The sequence below is a fragment of the Sapajus apella genome, unplaced genomic scaffold (genome assembly GCF_009761245.1).
Source record: "Sapajus apella isolate SASKATOON/1434 unplaced genomic scaffold, GSC_monkey_1.0 scaffold78, whole genome shotgun sequence".
Taxonomy (NCBI): domain Eukaryota; kingdom Metazoa; phylum Chordata; class Mammalia; order Primates; family Cebidae; genus Sapajus; species Sapajus apella.
In genome coordinates, this window is record NW_022437018.1 from 5,226,894 (window position 1) to 5,245,320 (window position 18,427).

Below are 18,427 nucleotides of genomic sequence, written 5' to 3' on the forward strand. Positions count from 1 at the left end.
GAGGTCAAGAGATCGAGACCATCCTGGTCAACATCGTGAAACCCCGTCTCTACTAAAAATACAAAAAATTAGCTGGGCATGGTGGTGCGTGCCTGTAATCCCAGCTACTCAGGAGGCTGAGGCAGGGGAATTGCCTGAACCCAGGAGGCGGAGGTTGCGGTGAGCCGAGATCGTGCCATTGCACTCCAGCCTGGGTAACGAGAGCAAAACTCCGTCTCAAAAAAAAAAAAAAAAAAAAAATCAAAACCTCACAAAAGAAGGTTCACAAAATCATCATCTGAAATATTCTTCAGGCCAATTTTTCTTTCCAGCCAAGTAGTCATTATCCATTCTATGATAAGTGTAGGTAATTAATGTGAAATGTAATTGTTCACATTCCTGGCTGAACCTTTCTTGAAATGGAAGGTGGAGTAACAGATTACATGGAGCTGAACGATGGTGACACATAAGGAAAAAAGGCAACTTGCAAGGTGTTACAACTTGGGCTCCCACTTTTTTCTTTTAAGCTAAATGCTCTGATGAGAAGGAATGGCTATCCTCTCAATATCCTGCAGGTGTCAGTGGAGGCCTACATCTTTCCAGTAACTTAAAGGGTCGGGAATATGTAAGCCTGAAGCAACCAACTGCCAAAAGCAGCTAGCTATTAAAACCAAGACTTCAATTAAACTTGCTAGGGTCATACTTATACCCAGAATGACTGACTTCAGGCCCTTCTCTGCCCCCAGTGGTATGCTTGTCAAAAGAGGGAGAACTCTGGAAAAAGTAAATTTTTGATAAAGTCCTTTTAATGGAAAATGTAAAACCCCTTTCAACTTTAATGTACAAAGCCATATGTAACACTTGCACTTTAACAAAAGCAAGCCAATGTTTTAAAAAAATACATCATTAAATGTATATATGTATATATTTACATAGCATATTAAGTTTAATATTTAGCTTTAAAAGTTCACATAAATTTTACCAAAATGAGACAATTTTAAATAAATTACACCTTTTGAAAATGTTTAATTGTACAGTCAATAGCTTCAACAAAATATTGAAGTGTCTGTATTTAGTATCTACTTTATATACTTTATACTTTACAAATTTTACAATTATTTGGCAGTAATTTTCTGATTATGACATGACTGCTGTGCGATTCAGCAATTTCCCAGATGCAGGCAATAGCTGGTGTTTGTGTCCTATTCTCACAGTAACTGTCTCAATGTAGTGAAAAATATCAGTAATTTTAGTAAACTGTACAAGGTCACATTTACACTTGATCAACAATATAGCATAGAATTTTTTTATTTTTTACCAAAAATAAATACATCATTTTAAATCTGGCATTTTCACAAACATCATATACATTATAATACAAAACAGCTATATAGTGCTGCTTTTAAAATTCTGCTTGTTTTACAACATTGAATCACAGGAGCTGTGACATATGCTATACTGCTGCGGTGTCAGTAACAAGTAATTACTACAAAGAGAATTTCTTGGCACTGATGGTTTTATGAAACTTAAGTCAGTGTGCATACATATCATCATTCAAGGTTAAGTAATCCCAGTTCAATGACCTAAAAATATCAAACTGGATCACACTTAATTTTCTTCCATATCCTCTACTTCATCCTCATGTATCTTCAAGGCTCTCACCATTTCTTTGACTGCATGATACAAAATATTTTTAACCTGAAAAAGATGTTGATATTTCTAATCACTTCAGTTGGACAGAAATTAACAAATGACAACTTCCAGATTAAAAAAAAAACAATTTTAATGAGGAAGCTAGGATAGCCAAATATAAGAAAAATGTTAAAAAGTGTTAAGGCAAAAGTTAAAATAAGGGACAATATAAGTCATACAATTAAATACATGTTGGTGTTAATCTTTGGTTGTTACCTTAATGTGACCAACTAGGCAATGACTGCCTGTTACACATGTATCATATTTCTAAACAAAAGCCTACAGAACAGGATATAGTTAGAACACCCATCTCTTACCTGTAGTTTATCATCATAATTGATTTCTTCCTTCAAAAGTCTCAGTTCCTGTGTTAAATGAAATGACTCTACAAGATGTTCTGGAGACACAAAGTCTTCAGTTACCTGAATACAGCTGTGAAAATTCTGAACCTATCCCCAAAAGAAAAAGTGAAATATAAATTTTAAAAGGTGTGGAGCAAAGAAAAGCCAAGTTATTTAAAATCAATAAACATGAGACAGTTCTGCTGGAGAATTTACTTTCTCCAAAACATCGAATGGATTTTAAAGCAGAAGACCACATTTTATGAGAAAGTTATGTCACTGAAAAGCTTCATGTAAAGTGACTTTGTAAATGGAATATTTTTAAATGATAAAAAGAAAATAACTTTTCCAGGAATCCTTTGGAGAGGCTGATAATCAGATATTAAATTATCAATTTTGTCAAGGTGGACTTTTAAAAAATGTGTTACTTTTAAGAACTAACTTGAAAGAATTTACGAGGCAATCTATCTGAATGTGTTTATTGTTGCTCCATTGGCTTTCAGGATTTTGGTCATTTCACTGTTAACTCTTACATCAGAGAACAAAGAAAAGGAAATGAAACTTGGTTAGGAACTGGGATGGAAAATGTAGTTCCAAATAGGTCTACTGACCTCAAATGAGTTTCAGACATATCCCAGGATTTTGGTTATCCGTGCCTTTCTTTTGTGACTTTCTTTCAAATTAGCCAATTAAAGATACTCCTTCAATCACTGGTGACATCAGTACAACAGTTTTTCCACAGTTTTCTCTCTCCTAACTAAATAGTTTTCCCAAGAAGCCAGTCAGTAGTCTTATCTGTTACTTGTTCAGCATTTACAAACTGACTTTGGACTTGACTATTTCTTAGAGCTGCTTTTTCTTAATGCTCAGTAAAACAACAGAGGAAGGCCCAAGCTGATCCAATCTGGGATTTTCAGTGTTTCTAGATTGTCTTCTAGTGATATTTAAAAATGTCACAAAAATTCCTGGGAAAGGAGAAATAATTGAAAAACTAAGCATTTAAAGTTACTCTAATTTTAAGTATGCAAAATAAATTTTTGCGAGGAGTGAGATGGAGATAGTAAGTGGGAAATGGAGACTGTGTGAAAAAAAATCTAATTGATGACAGGGTGATGGAATTCCAGAGGGGCTAGAATTCCTCCTCTGGGCATAATGACCACCTGAACAGCTGCTGAAGTCTGCAGAGTTCTTTAACTCAAGCACTGTGTCTCTATTGATAACTTGGAAGCATAGTAAAGTAAACATTCTCTTTCTTTAATCATTAGGCTGTTGGTTCCTCTGGAGGATGAACATAGTGGATGCCTCACATTTTCAGCATTTCTGTACAGTCTCACTGGCTCTTCATAATGTGTCTGTAGAACAGATGCTCTATTTCACAGAGCAGGAAACTATGGATGAGATGTTCAGCGCCTGTCCCAAGACAAATCAGCCAATAAATGGCAAGTCAACAGGAGCCCAACTCCTGTGATGTCTTGTCTAACAGATGCTTTACAGCCCTACTTATTAACTCTCATACAGCATACACAGTCTCCAAATGCCCTCTCTCCTTATGTCTTTCATTAATCTGAACTTAAGGAGAGTTAAGTCTTTCCAAAGTTTTAGCATGAAAAAACCTCTTGGTATATCTAGCTCTAGCATGTCCTAAAATCCCTTGTAGCTCCAAATTTTGTACTTGGTTTTTTTAAAAAAATAATTTCTCTTTACTGATATTCTCACTTTGTTCATCCATCATTTTCCTGGTTTCCGTTAGCTTTGAGCATATTTAAGACAGTTGTCTAGTAAGTTCAATGTCTGGGCTTCCTGGGGAAGGTTTTTGCCAATTTATTTTCTCCCTTTCAATAGGCTGTACTTTCCTCTTTCTGTGTATGCCTCGTACTTTTTTGTTGGAAACCGGGCATTTGAACATAACAATGTGTTAATTCCAGTAATCATATTCTTTCCCTGCCTCGGGGTGTGCTGTTGTTGATTCCTGAGAGCTGCATTCATCCATTTGTTTAGTGACTTTTCCAAATTGTTTTTGCAAAGGCAGTATTCCTTGTTGGTGTGGTCACTGAAGTCTCTGTTCCAATATCTCATTAGTCAGCCAGTGACCTAACAGAGATTTCCTTAAATGTCAAAAATCAGCTGCCCTTTTCTTCATTAAGCAGTCTCTTGGATGCTGTATAAGTTTTGGATTAGATTCCAGAGTTCTGAAAAAATTCATTCTGTCACGTCTTTGCCAGCTTATGGTTGTTTTAAAATGGCTTTCACAACAGTGACCTTTATTAGTGCTTTCAAGATGCTGTTAGGTTTCCTAATGACCACTACCTGATATATTTTACATAAAGGCTTGAGGGTTAGTTTGAAGGGCCAAGGTTCAGTTTTAAAGCAGAATACAACTAAACTTCTCATTTTGATTATTCCTTTTCTTTGCCATGTTTGAGTCATTTATATTTTACTTCCTTGACATTGACTTATTCATACTTGCCTTAAAGCATCAGTTATAAGTAATGTTATGAAAATATAATTTGTATTCATAGTAGGAAGGTTATTCTCTTGACACTGTGATTGCTATTTATTCAGTTCTTAATGAGAACTTAGTGTGGAAAGATTTTGTCAAGAAGTCCTTTTGGTCATATGAATACAAAGAATTACAACTTTAAAATTTTATAAACTCATGATAAATGACCAAATGAAATAAAATAAACTTAGTATTTTGGGGCAAATTTTGCTAAAGATTTTGTGTTAACTTAAAAAAAAACTGTTGCTGTTTTTAAGTAAAGGCCACTCTAAACCTCAGAATACTACAGCTGAGACAAAATAAATCCTGGAGGTCAGGGTCACTGCTCTGCGGAGGAATGTACTGGAGTTTCACAGACTGAGTCCCAGTTACCAAGAGAAGATTTCTAAGTCTCCAATTCTAGAATAGTTCTTACCATATAAGAGGGTGTGGCTATGCTGCTTTCTCTCAGCTTGCTAAGATTATACATCCAAGTTTCCTTGAACAGACAGCCCACTCTTCTCTCAATTTGGCTCTGGCAATGGTCATTGTTGACAGGCCAAAGAACAGAATGTTGTTTCTTCCCTAGCACTGCTGGCCTTTGTCATGTATCACTTGGTTGAAAATATTTTGATAGGTGCCTTGGGTTTGAAGAGATTCCTATTTGTGTGGTTTCTAAAGTGTAGTCCCTGGACAGTAAAATCAACATTTCCTGGAAACTTGTTAGAAATCTATAGTTTCAGGTCCCTCCCCAGACCCGCGAACATCAGAAACTGGTGGTAGAATACAGCAATCTGTTTTATCAAGTCCTCCATGAAATTCTAAGGTATGCTAAAGTGTTCTTTATATTCTCACTTTGTCGGAACACTTCAGCATACGTTAGAATTTAGAGTCTGGAATTATTTTGAGGGCCACCTGTAGTCTACTGGAAGTGTTGAGGCCATGAACAGTTTTCAGAACTTCTAAGACCTGTATTACTACAGGTTGTAAGTAATGATGCATCTCAAACCCAAGTTAATACTGTAAACACTTATTACTTCCCTTGGATTTTCTCTTAAAACTGCGTTACCACCAGTTGTGAATTGTGGACAGCATCCTTTCAACAGAGTATAGAGAGCTGTGCTGTTGTCATCACATCACACAGGGGAGGGAAAGTAGAAATTTCCTTTTGTATAGCTGGCAATTTCTGTGCCAAAATATGTAGCAAAGAAGTTAGATCTTGTTTTGGATCATTCAGCAATTTAGTGGGAGATCTCAGAATAATTTGTCAGTCTAGGTTGTATATGCTGCCTTAGTGTATTCAGATACAATATTTTTTTCATAGATGAAATCTTTCTATAATCTATGTAAATTTTCTAACTATCTCAGAGAAAATCTGTATAGTCATAAAGTGGGTTCCAACCTAAGTAAACTTTTAGAAGTAGCCAGAGAAAGTACATATAGGAAGAAATAAAAATTTATGTTTTACAAAAAGCCCAATACATAAATTATATATGTTTTATATATTTGTTTTCATCTACCCTTATGTAAAAACATGTTGTTATTGAGAATGTATTTTCAGGCCTTCAGAATACAGACTTAATAATACGAACATTAAATGCATTATTCTAGGCATGGGAAGACAGCAATGAAAACACGAATCTCTTCATTATGCTTACATATTAGTTGGGGGTTAAGACAATGAGCAAAGTGAGTAAATCATAAAGCATATTTGAAAGTGATAACTGAAATGGAGAAAAATAAAACAGGAAAGAGGACAAAGTTGGGGGACACAATTTGCAGCTTTAAACTAGGTGTCAGGGAAGACCTCACCAAGAAGGTGAAATTTAAGCAAAGCCTAAAAAATTGTGAAGAAGCAAGTCTTACAGATATCTGAGAGAAAAAGGATTCCAAGCAAAAAAGATGAACAAGCACAAAAGCCCTGGGGAGGAAACATACTTGGTGTGTGTGAAAGCAGCAAAGAGGGCAGGATGGCTAGACAGGAACTAGGAGAAGAGCACGAGATGAAGGCAGTGAGACAGAGGGGAAGTGTGGGTATGTGCAGAGAGATGATGTAGATAACCTAACTTTTTATCAAGGTCACTTTGAGCCTACTGGAAGACGATTCTTCCCAAAAAAGTAGCAGGGAGCCAAGTATAAGCATGGAATCTCTTTGGGGTAACAATGATTGCATCTGGGGGAAAAATGTGAGATACTGAATTTTCACTGTGAACTTTTTACACTTTTGAATTTTTCTGTTTATGTATTACATTTTAAAAAGAAAAATATTAAAAAGTAGTCTTTCAACAAATAGTACTGGAACAGCCAAATGTCCATATGCAAAAGATTAAACCTCAATCCATACTAAGCACTACATACAAAGATGAACTAAATTACATACCCAAATGTAAGTCCTCAAACTGTAATGGTTCCAGAAGAAAATGTAGAAGAAAATCTTAGTGATCATGGGCTAGGCAACAATCTTGTAGATACTATGAAAATATGATCCATAAAAGAGAAACTGATCAACTGGACCTCATCAAAATGAAAATACCAACCAGGTAGGTTGGCTCATGCCTACATAATCCCACACTTTGGGAGGCCAAGGCAGGAGGATTGCCCAAGCCCAGGAGTTTGAGACCAGCCTGGGCAACATAGCAAGACCCCATCTCCACAAAAAATGTAAAAATCAGCTGGGCGTGGTGGTGCACATCTACAGTACTAGCTACGCAGGAGGCTGTGGTGGGAGGATCACTTGAACCCAGGAGTTTGAGATTACAGTGAGCTATAACTGTGCCATTGCACTCTTATCTGGGCAATAGCAAGACCTTGTCTTTTAAAAAGTGGAAAAATGAAAAAAAAAAACTTCTGCTCTTTGAAAAGAGAAGCTACAGGGAAGGAAAATATATTTGTAAAATATATATCAGATAAAAGACTTGTATCTGAAATCTGCAAGAAACACTCAAAACTCAGTAAGAAAAAAAGCAGCAAAATAGACAAAATATTTGAACATATTTAACCAAAGTAGACATACAGATGGCAAATTAAGATATAAAAAGATGCTCAATGTTTAGTCATTAAGAAAGTACAAAGTAAAACCACCATGAGACACCACTGTACACTTATTAGAATGGTCTAAAAACAAAACTGACAGTAACAAGCACTAGTGAGGAAGCAGAGGAAATGAAACTCACAGAACCTTGCATTGGGAAATGAAAATGGAACAACCAATTTAGAGAACAGTCTGGCAGCTTCTTAAATTTAATCATATAAAATAATATCACCAGGCAATCCCACCATTCAGTATTTACTTAACAGAAATAAAAAGCTATGTTCACATAAAACCATATATATGAATGTTTATGACAGCTTTATCTATTATTGCCCCAAAGAGGAAACAACCCAAATGTACTTCAGCTGGCGAATGCATAGATTTAAAAAATGAAAAAAATATTCATACAACAACTACCCAGCAATAAAAAAAGAATCAACTGATAAACACAACAATAGGGATGAATCTCAAACGCATTAAGAAAAGCCAGACTTATAGGGTACATACTGTGTGGTTCCAAATTTATGGCATACTCATAAAAGAGGAACTATAGGGACAAAAAAGCAGGTTAGTTGCAGGAACTTTGGATGGGAAGAGAGGCTGACGATAGAAGTGCAAGAGTGAATGTTTTTAGGAGTGATGACATTGTTCCATATTTTGTTTGTTTGTGTTGTTACCTAACTATGCATTTGTTGAAACTCACAGAACTGTACATTAAATAAGGTAAATTTTACTATATGCAAATTATCTCAATTTATAAAAAAGACTGCATTACCTAGCTTAACTTCATGCATTTACATTTGAATATGGATTAGCTGTTTTCTGCTAAGAGGCTAGAAGTCAAAGAAATGGTATATAGGGTGAATCCCAGTTAAACATGAATCATAAATAATATGACATCTCAAATAATCGTAAGTCCATGGGAAAATATAACCATTTAATCTAAATACATTTTTTTCTCTATCACAGAGAAAAAGTTACATATATTATTATGACATTTGTATTTTACTACTGTATCATAATGCCATTTGAGATCTAATAATAAAAAATCTGACCCTGAATCTGACACATCCTAAAACCTAAGCAACTATTACCACCTAAGTAGTATTTGTATGGAACAGGTCATAAATGCTGAACAGTCAATGACTATACTTATATAAAATGTGAGAAGCTTTTCTTGATAAACTAATGTACATCAGCTACATCTCAATTACTGAGCAGTGGAAAAGGTGGAGAACCAACTCTTGAGGCAAGTCAGCTTTTTGAGTTTTCTTCTGGTTTCCCTGGTCACCTTGTTAATACAAGGGCTAACCCGGGTTGTGGTAGCCCCATTCCACTGATACGAATCCCCTTGTGAACTTTTAATAAACATAATAATCCCATAACCCACCCCACCTATTCTATGCCATTTTTCCAGGTGCTGGAAAAATTAGGTATTTTATAATTTTTTTTTTTTTTTTTTCTTTTTTTGAGACGGAGTTTCGCTCGTTACCCAGGCTGGAGTGCAATGGCGTGATCTTGACTCACCGCAACCTCTGCCTCCTGGGTTCAAGCAATTCTCCTGCCTTAGCCTCCCGAGTAGCTGGGACTACAGGCATGCGCCACCATGCCCAGCTAATTTTTGTATTTTTAGTAGAGATGGGGTTTCACCACGTTGACCAGATGGTCTCGATCTCTTGACCTTGTGATCCACCCACCTCGGCCTCCCAAAGTGCTGGAATTATAGGCGTGAGCCACCGCGCCCGGCCTGGTATTTTATAATTTTTAAAAAACATTTTAAGATTCTGCTTTCGTAGAATTACGTATTTTAAATTAGGCATTTGTTTTTTTCTGTTTTGCGGACAGTTATATAAATTACATACCATCTTTCTTTAGACAGGCCCTTGCTATACTAGCATGCTAAGGAGAGACAGGAGGTATGCTTAAAGCTTGATAAAAGGTATACTGTGACCCCAAACCACTCCCCCCGGCCCCCGCCAAATGCTTTTAAGCCTCCCTATTCAGAGGTGTATGTCACTAAGAGGGCTTAAAAATTAGATTTCAATCTATGAAATCAGAGACAGTATACAAACAGAAATCTGGCTCATGTTATTAAAACAACTTAAAATCTTAAGATAATTACGTCAGATTGCTTCAAGTACTGGGATGCCATTTTAATAAAGGCAGTCTGGTGCAGGTAATTCTCTTATTTGTGTCTTCTTTCATTTATATCTATACTAAGAGCAATTTCTTTTTCAAAAGTAGTTCTTTCAGTCAGTAAAAGACATGTTAGAAGTAAGTTTGTATATACCTGATGAAGGGCTCCTGCTGGCAAAACAATAGCATCACCAAGGAACTGAATAAGAGTACAGGTTCTGACTCCATATTCTTCAAGCAGCCTTTGGCGGAGCTTTTTGTTCACATACCAACTTTGGTCACGTATTGGATCATGTTCTGGTAGAACTTCAAGGCCTTGTTCTTTTGAAATCTGAAATATAAATTTAAACACCCCAATTTAAGTAAGGAAATGGTAAATCCTGTTCAGTTAAATTTCAATTTGGTTTGCAATAACAACTGTCTTTCATTTTCAGAATCAATGGAACAACTGAATGAGCTTCTTCAGTTAAAAAATAGCATTCTGCAATACTTTGGAAAGCCCAAGAATAACAATATAGCAATACGGAAATGCTGTTAATAGAATGTCTACGACTTCCTTCTCACCATCTCCTTCCATCATGAAGTTTCCATCTATCTGGTTTCGTTCCTTACAATTGTTTCAAGAGTCTAGCACATGGACGAAGAACAAGGTAGTTGTTTCTTTACCAAAAGCCAAACTATTCATATGTATGGATTTCATAAACATTTACTGATCCTTTTTAAAGGTAAGTATAAATACAAATACCTTTACATGGCTACCCTTCTAACCCTTGGAAAATCAATTTCAAAGGACTCTTTAATCAGTGAAATAATCTGCTTTAGAAGGCACAAATTATCATATTTCAGATTAAAATACAGGTAGGTAGTCAAGGTAAGATGGTAAATAAAAGGCTAAACTCCTTTACTTCATATTAATTACAGAGACAGAACTTATATCCTTTCAGAAAGATGATGTATCAGCACTGAAGATTTCTTAAAAGAAATCTCCGGCCAGGCATAGTGGCTCACGTCTGTAATTCAAGCATTTTGGAGGCCAAGGCGGGGCGGATCACCTGAGGTCGGGAGTTCAAGACCAGCCTGACCCCCAAGGGGAGCCACCCCTTTTTTATTTAAAAAAAAAAAAAAAAAAAAAAAAAATCTCCATAATTATTAAGTTTAAAAAATATCTGAGCAAAGGGTCTGAACCAATTATTTTAGGTTGATAGATATATTTCTTTCACAGTATATGACAACTATAGTCAAGGTATGATTACTCAAAATTGGAGTCTACTCAAAAAAGTATCATAGTATCAGATGTGATACAGTAGAGTCATTCCCTAGGTCAGCAGCCACAAATATCCATCAGATTCAAAGAAAATAAAGATCCTACCTTCTTTATGTGTTTCTATGAAACATTAGTTTATATATCCTGCAACTCCAGATAGCTACTTTTTGCCACCCATCTAATATCTGGCTCAACAGATTAGTCCTTTATTATCAGGGAATGGAGAAGCACTACCGACTGAGAACAAATAGCCATTCAAAACCCTCAACATGAAACAGACTTTCAAAGAGGGGATCAAGAGAAAGAGGCTTTCGGCAAAAACCCCCGTCTACCTTGAAGTAAAAATTATGCAATGATCTTATATTGCTGAATGCCAGGCAAAGTTATGCTAATAATAAGTCCTTGCACAAGGTGAAGAGATGTTATTGCAAACAAAATTATACCTTTTGGAGAAATTCTCTTATCTTGTCAACATCTTTCCCAGCATAAATATGCCACAGAGCACCAGGTATTTCACTTGAGTCCTTCAGTCTTTTCCTTAAAATGTCATCCAAATCTTCTTCCTCAAATTTCTTGAGTATTCCTGAAACAAAGGAGCACATATTCAAATTGTCAGTGAAGACTACCAGAAAGCTAAGTCTCTAAAGTTGATCTATCAGAGCCGCAGAGTGCCTGACTAGGGTCAGTACTTTTTGTTGTTGTTGTTCCCCCAGGCTGGAGTGTAGTGGCGTGATCTTGGCTCACTGCAGCCTCCGCCTTCCAGGTTCAAGCAACTCTCCTGCCTCAGCCTCTCCAGTAGCTGGGATTAAGGTACAGGCTGCTACACTTGACTGTTTTTTTTGTATTTTAGTAGAGGTGGGGTTTCATCATGTTGCCCAGGCTGGTCTTGAACTCCTGAGTTCAGGTAGTCCACCCACCTTGGCCTCCCAAAGTCCTGGGATTATAGGCATGTGCCACCGTGCCTGGCCAGATCAGTACTCTTAAAAAGGAGTCAAACCTAGTCATATGTTCATAACTTTTAGGACTATAAGAATAGTTAAGTGGGTACAAAGCAATAGGGATTTTCCCAGTTTGTTTTCTGTAAATCAAGATGTAGGAAACAGAAAACTTAACAGCCACTGTGTAAATTTAACCACCTTCTTCCCTGTCCCAAGGGAGTGGTCCTAACAATGACTTGTACTCATAGCATTTCCCAAGTTACAAAGGTCTTTTATGGTCACTGTTTATTAGTTGGCCCCTATACCTACTGAAGAGTAAGGGATAACCTCCAGCCTGAGTGAAAAGGTTTCATGGTGAAAGGTTTTACTCATTACTATGACTAATGAATGGCAGGGCAAAATGTATTCTGATTGATTTCTAGGGATCTCATATTTGATAATGGTTAATCTGTAATCAAATGCAAATGTTTCATGAACAAAGCTGTGGTCTTGAGGAGAATCCAGCCATTCTTCTAAAATACAAACTAAAATCCTTACGCATGTAGGTATGTGCACAAAAAACTTTAGAAATGTATAAACAAAAGTAGTAACTGTGGTTGTCTCTAAGTGTAGGACCACAGGAAGGTCCTTTCTTAAAAACTGAGTTTGTGACAGTGAACATTTAAATAAATGTTCTTTTAAAAAATTTTGTATACATTTAAGGGGTACAATGGCAATTTTGTTACATGGATATATTACCTACTAGTGGTGATGTCTTGGCTTGTAGTTATCATCACCTAAATAATGTAACATTGTATCCACTATGTAATTTCTCATCACCCACCCCTCTCTAAACCACCCTCCTTTGAGTCTCCAATATCTATCAGGGACAAGGACTCAACCTGTTTCCATCAGTAAAGAAAGACTGGATAAAGAAAATGTCATGTATATACACAGTAGAATGCTATTTAGCCATAAAAATGAAATCATTACTGGGTGAGGTGGCTCACACCTGTAACCCCAGCAGTTTGGGAGGCCGAAGCAGAGGGATCACTTGAGTCCAGGAGTTTGAGAACAGCCTCAGCAACATAGTAAAACCCCATCTTTACAAAAAATTTTTAAAAAATTAGCCAGGCATGGTGGTACCTGCCTGTAGTCCCAGTTACTCCAGTGTCTGAGGTGGGAGGACAGTTTGAGCCCAGGAGGTCGAGGCTGTAGTGAGCCGAGATTGTGCCACTGCACTCCAGCCTGGACAACAGAGCAAGGAGACCCTGTCTTTTAAAACAAACAAACAAACAAACAAAAAACAAACAGAAAAATCCAAAAAACATGTCTTTTGCAGCAACATAGATGGAACTAGAAGCCATTATCTTGAGCAAAACAACTCAGAAACAGAAAGTCAAGTACCACATGTTCTCACTTGCAGGAAATTTTTTTTTTAAAGAAAGCTGTTACCTTCTACAAAGTACACATTAAGCAGATGTTTCCTAACTTATGACAGTAATCTCATTTTTATATTCAACCTTAGCTGCAAGCATTTTTTTTTTTTTTTTTGAGACAGAGTCTCCTGTTGCCCAGCTGCAAGCATTTCTTATTGAAACATTTAGTAAGTATTTACTATGTGCCAGCTACTGTCCTAGGAAGCTGGGGATTAGGGTTAAGAAAGATCCATTCAAGAGCTCATGGAGCTAAAAAGAGGGTCCTAGTAAGTCTAGGCAAATAAACATCACAATGTGGTAAGGGCAATCACATCAGTAAAGTCCTCCACTGTTATATCAGTGATGAAGCTTTTTCCCAGTCCATGGTAAAACAAGAAAATTAAGGACAATGTAGAAAGTTGATCATACTTTACTCTGATATCTTTCTCTTTTTAGTTTTTTGAGAGGGAGTTTCGCTCTGACACCCAGGCTGGAGTAGAGTGGCATGATCTCGGCTCACTGCAACTTCTGCCTCTCAGGTTCAAGCAGTTCTCCTGCCTCAGCCTCCCAAGTAGCTGGGACTACAGGCACCTGCCACCACACCTGGCTAATTTTTGTATTTTTAGTGGAGGCGGGGTTTCACCATGTTGGTGAGCTGGTCTTGAACTTCTGACCTCCAGTTACCACCAGCCTTAACCTTCCAAAGTGCTGGGATTACAGGCGTGAGCCACCGTGCCCAATGTATCTTTCTTATAGAATTTAAAATGTTCTCTTTAAAAATGACAGTTGAAGTTTTTAAAGTATGTTTTCTTAACAGAATTAAAAGCTGGAAACTTAGGCCGGGCGCGGTGGCTCAAGCCTGTAATCCCAGCACTTTGGGAGGCGGGCGGATCACGAGGTCAAGAGATTGAGACCATCCTGGTCAACATGGTGAAATCCCGTCTCTACTAAAAATACAAAAAATCAGCTGGGCATGGTGGCGCGTGCCTGTAATCCCAGCTACTCAGGAGGCTAAGGCAGGAGAATTGCCTGAACCCAGGAGACGGAGGTTGCGGTGAGCCGAGATCGCGCCATTGCACTCCAGCCTGGGCAACAAAAGTGAAACTCCGTCTCAAAAAAAAAAAAAAAAAAAGCTGGAAACTTTGGATTCGTTTTCTGATTTTTTTCCTTTAAATTTTACTGCTCTACAAATTAAAAGTACATGGGGTAGGGGAGGCATCCTAAGAGAATGACTGGCTAGAGCAGAGTAAGTTTACTTTCTTTAATGAAGACTTCTAAGGTGAATGATAATCTGAGTTACATTTGGAAGAATGAATACAGGAGTATGCCAGGAAGACATGGAGGTAAGAGACGCACTGCAGGTGAAGAAAAAAAACCTGTTCTTTTAAGTATTTCTGTTTGTTTTAAACATTAATAACCCTAAAATGTTGCTTTGTGACCACCTATAAAAAGTGACAAAACAGCTACTCAGGAGGCTGAGGCAGGAGAATTGCCTGAACCTAGGAGGCGGAGGTTGCGGTGAGCCAAGATCGCGCCATTGCACTCCAGCCTGGGTAACAAGAGCGAAACTCTGTCTCAAAAAAAAAAAAGTGACAAAAAGTTTTTAGATAAAGAGAGCCAAAGGATTATTTAAAATACTGATATTCGGCCAGGCGTGGTGGCTCACACCTGTAATCCCAGCACTTTGGGAGGCTGAGGCAGGCGGATCACAAGGTCAAGAGATTGAGACCATCCTGGCCAACATGGTAAAACCCTGTCTCTACTAAAAATACAAAAATTAGCCGGGCATGGTGGCATGTGCCTGTGGTCCCAGCTACTCAGGAGGCTGAGGCAGAAGAAATGCTTGAACCCAGGAGATGAAGGTTGCAGTGAGCCGAGATTGCGCCACTACACTCCAGCCTGGTGATAGAGCAAGGCTCTGTCTCAAAAATAAATTAAAAATAAAATAAAATATTGAAATTCTCCTAAAATTTTTGCAAAAGAAATATGCTAGGAACAGAAGCTGGGGGATACGCATAAACAAAGATAAGGAAGAAAGTTCTAGCTTTTAAGGACATGAATGAATAGTAATGGAGCAAAGCAGGTTAACTTCTGTATTGTACTTCTAACTCCTATATTGTAATTTCTAAGTGCTACAGGGAAAGATCTGAACAAATTATAATGAGACACAACGGCTCTAACTCCATGGCATCACAGGATTAGAAAGGATAAATAATCTGAACCACACAGGTCACACTTCTGTGGCAGTGCTCAGACTATAACTTGTGTGCCCACTGACTCTTAAATCTCTGGGGGATGGGAGTGGTTACCTATTATAGTCAATAGTGTTAGTTAAGAAAGCAGAATAGCATAATGTAAAAATGAGTTTCTGCAGTTTTGAAGGATTTTAGGTTGTATATTATAAAATTATCAAATGTACACAAAAGTAGAGTGAATACTATAATGAATCCCATGTCCCCAGCATGTAACCGTCAAGCTATAGATCCATTCTGGGATCCAGATATACAATTGATGATCTATTTCATGGCTGAGGTCATGCACAGAATTTCACAGAAAGTTCATGTGAAGTAGAAAAGGTACAGAACATCTGAAACTCCAAAAAAAAAGTCTCTAACTCCATAATGTGCCAGAATCAGAAGTGGTATCACAGAAGTAAAGGACTATATTCAAAGAGGTAGTGATCTATGGTACCATTTATTACAGACAGGGGTGAGTAATAAATGAACCAGAAAGATACCCTGAATTATCCAAATGTGTGTGAGTGGCAGCAGTAGCAATAGTAATTTCAGACTGGTATAGAACAAGACTGCAATGAGTTGAAATGTCAAAGGAAAGTGACAGAGATGGTAAAATATTTCTTAGAGGGTAGGAGCAATAGCATGGAAAGGTTTAAAGGATGTTTACTTTCAAGAAAGCAAAGATATTCTTAGACTCTACTTCTACTGTAAAGAGGAAAAAGCCAACGGAGAAGAAAAGGTTAAAGACCTATGATTGTATCTATGTCTTTATAAAGAACGGAGTAACTGACAGGGCATGGTTTCAGAAAGAAATTCAGGAGACAGAAATGAAAACATATGTATTGGATAGAAAGAGGTTACTTCCACTTAAAAGACCCCCTTTCTCCTCTTTTCAGTAGAGGGGAAAAAAGAATGCTTGAGGCACAAACCATGTTTTAATCATCTTTAGAGCCCTAGGACTTAGTTTCTATTATTCAATAAATGTTTAAAAGTAAGCTTAACAGTGTACTTTCATCGACACAATACTTAATGATAGAAAAGAAGTTAAAATATTCACTTTTAAAATTTAAATTTCACTTACATAAAAAAATAGGAAAATTATTCAGTCTTAAAGTAGTAATGACTAAAATGCCCCTATATCCATTGCAATTATTTTTGAAATCTTTGCTGTTAACTCAGAAGCTGATATTCTGGACAATATCAGTGAATGTGATTATTCAACTGTTATTCCAAAGACTATTATTCTTTAAGTTTCTTTACCTGCTTTTGAGAGAATGCCATTTCCTTTTGCTATGCCAACATAGACTAGAATATTTACAACATCAGAAACTTCCATATGGAGATTTGTTGTTCCTATATCATGATCTTTAGCAGCAACTACACCTGTGTATAAAACAAAATTTTACTTGACAAAATACTTTATATATAATAGTAATTAATCAGATATTCCCCCAAATGAACTCTATCTGTATAATTTGTTAATTTAAGTTTTGGTTTCCTTATTACAAAACCTGTTCCAAAAGCCACAATTTATAAAATACCCTATTATTTCAACATAATTATGTTTGTATTATAATAAAATGTCCTATGGTTAAAAATCAAATTAATAAAAAAATTAGCAGGTACTTAACTATATATTGACTGTTAATTCCTAACATGTTGCTTAATATAAAAAAGGGTTTCGATGGATTATTAAAAGAACAGATTTAGTAGAAACTAAAAATCATTAGACAATTTATAAAAACAGAATATTTTTTTTTTTTTTTTTGCTCTGTCACCAGGCTGGAGTGCAGTGGCATGTTCTCGGCTCACTGCAACCTCCAACTCCTGGGTTCAAGTAATTCTCCTCCTCACCCTCCCAAGAGCTGGGACTACAGGCAAGTACTACCACATCTGGCTAATTTTTGGTTTTTACTTTTTTTTTTTTTGCAGCCCCAGCTGTTGCAATTTTTGTATTTTTAGTAGAGACGGGATTTCACCATGTTGGCCAGGGTGGTCTCAATGTCTTGATCTTGTGATCTGCCCCACCTCAGCCTCCCTAAGTGCTGGGATTACAGGCATGAGTCACCACGCCCGGCCTTGAACAGAAATGCTTAAAAATCCAATATAATTCCTACTTGGGAGAAATGTGAATATATATACCTACCATAGGCACTGCACAACCTGGGTCCTAGATCAGGACGTACAAAAAATCCTGGCAAATGAGAGGCCAAATTGAATTTTCCTTCTGGATTACAATATTCTGGCAATGGTAGACTTTTTAAAAGATCTTCGTATCTGAAGAATAACAACATTGCCTTCTTATAAATAAAAGACTTGCATTGGTAAGTATTTTCACATACATAATTTTCAAGTTGTTCAAAACACCAGACTGCCTTTCCGTAAGACAGGTAACAATTTTCCTTGACTCAAGTGATACTATAATAGCAATTCTGCTTCTCTAATCATTAAAATTAAAAGCTCCAACAGAAGGGAAGTCCTAAACAGGGTCCTGTGTTCTTTAACATGAACATTCTTTCCTTCACTGTCCTAACACAAAGACATCTCCCATGCTGAGGCTACCGACTGAGTTTTGTTATCAATCTATCAGTCAGTCAGAGAGGGTCTCGCTCTGTCCCCCAGGCTGGAGTGCAGTGGAACGATCTCAGCTCCCAGTAGCCTCTACCACCTTGGCTCCAGCAATCTTTTCACCTCAGCCTTGTGAGTAGCCGGGACTACAGGTGCCTGCCACCAAGCTCGGCTAATTTTTGCATTTTTTGTAGAGATGAGGTTTTGTCATGTTGGCTAGACTGGTCTCCAACTCTTGGACTCAAGGAATCTGCTCACCTTGGCCTCCCAAAGTGCTGGGATTACAGGCGTGAGCCACTATGACTGCTCAGCCTCGAGTTATTTATTTTTAACTGAGGAAGAAAAGGCCTACAGGTCACATTTAC

The 18,427-nt window shown here is 37.2% G+C and overlaps 1 protein-coding gene across 7 annotated transcripts in view; it reads right to left on the reverse strand.

Moving 5' to 3' along the window:
• Positions 1-765: 765 nt before the first annotated feature.
• JMJD1C (jumonji domain containing 1C) overlaps positions 766-18,427 on the reverse strand; it is a 352,145-nt gene continuing 334,483 nt past the window's right edge. For 3 of the 7 annotated variants that reach the window (XM_032252654.1, XM_032252661.1, XM_032252659.1), the window contains 6 exons: positions 17,641-17,771; positions 16,755-16,877; positions 11,366-11,505; positions 9,813-9,989; positions 1,989-2,120; positions 766-1,677 (listed from right to left, as the gene is read on the reverse strand). In XM_032252654.1, coding sequence (XP_032108545.1) covers positions 1,588-1,677; positions 1,989-2,120; positions 9,813-9,989; positions 11,366-11,505; positions 16,755-16,877; positions 17,641-17,771 — 793 coding nt within the window. In that variant the 3' untranslated portion in view covers positions 766-1,587. The remainder of the gene's footprint in view (positions 1,678-1,988; positions 2,121-9,812; positions 9,990-11,365; positions 11,506-16,754; positions 16,878-17,640; positions 17,772-18,427) is intronic. The other 4 variants (XM_032252658.1, XM_032252656.1, XM_032252657.1 and 1 more) reach the window with 2 other exon arrangements.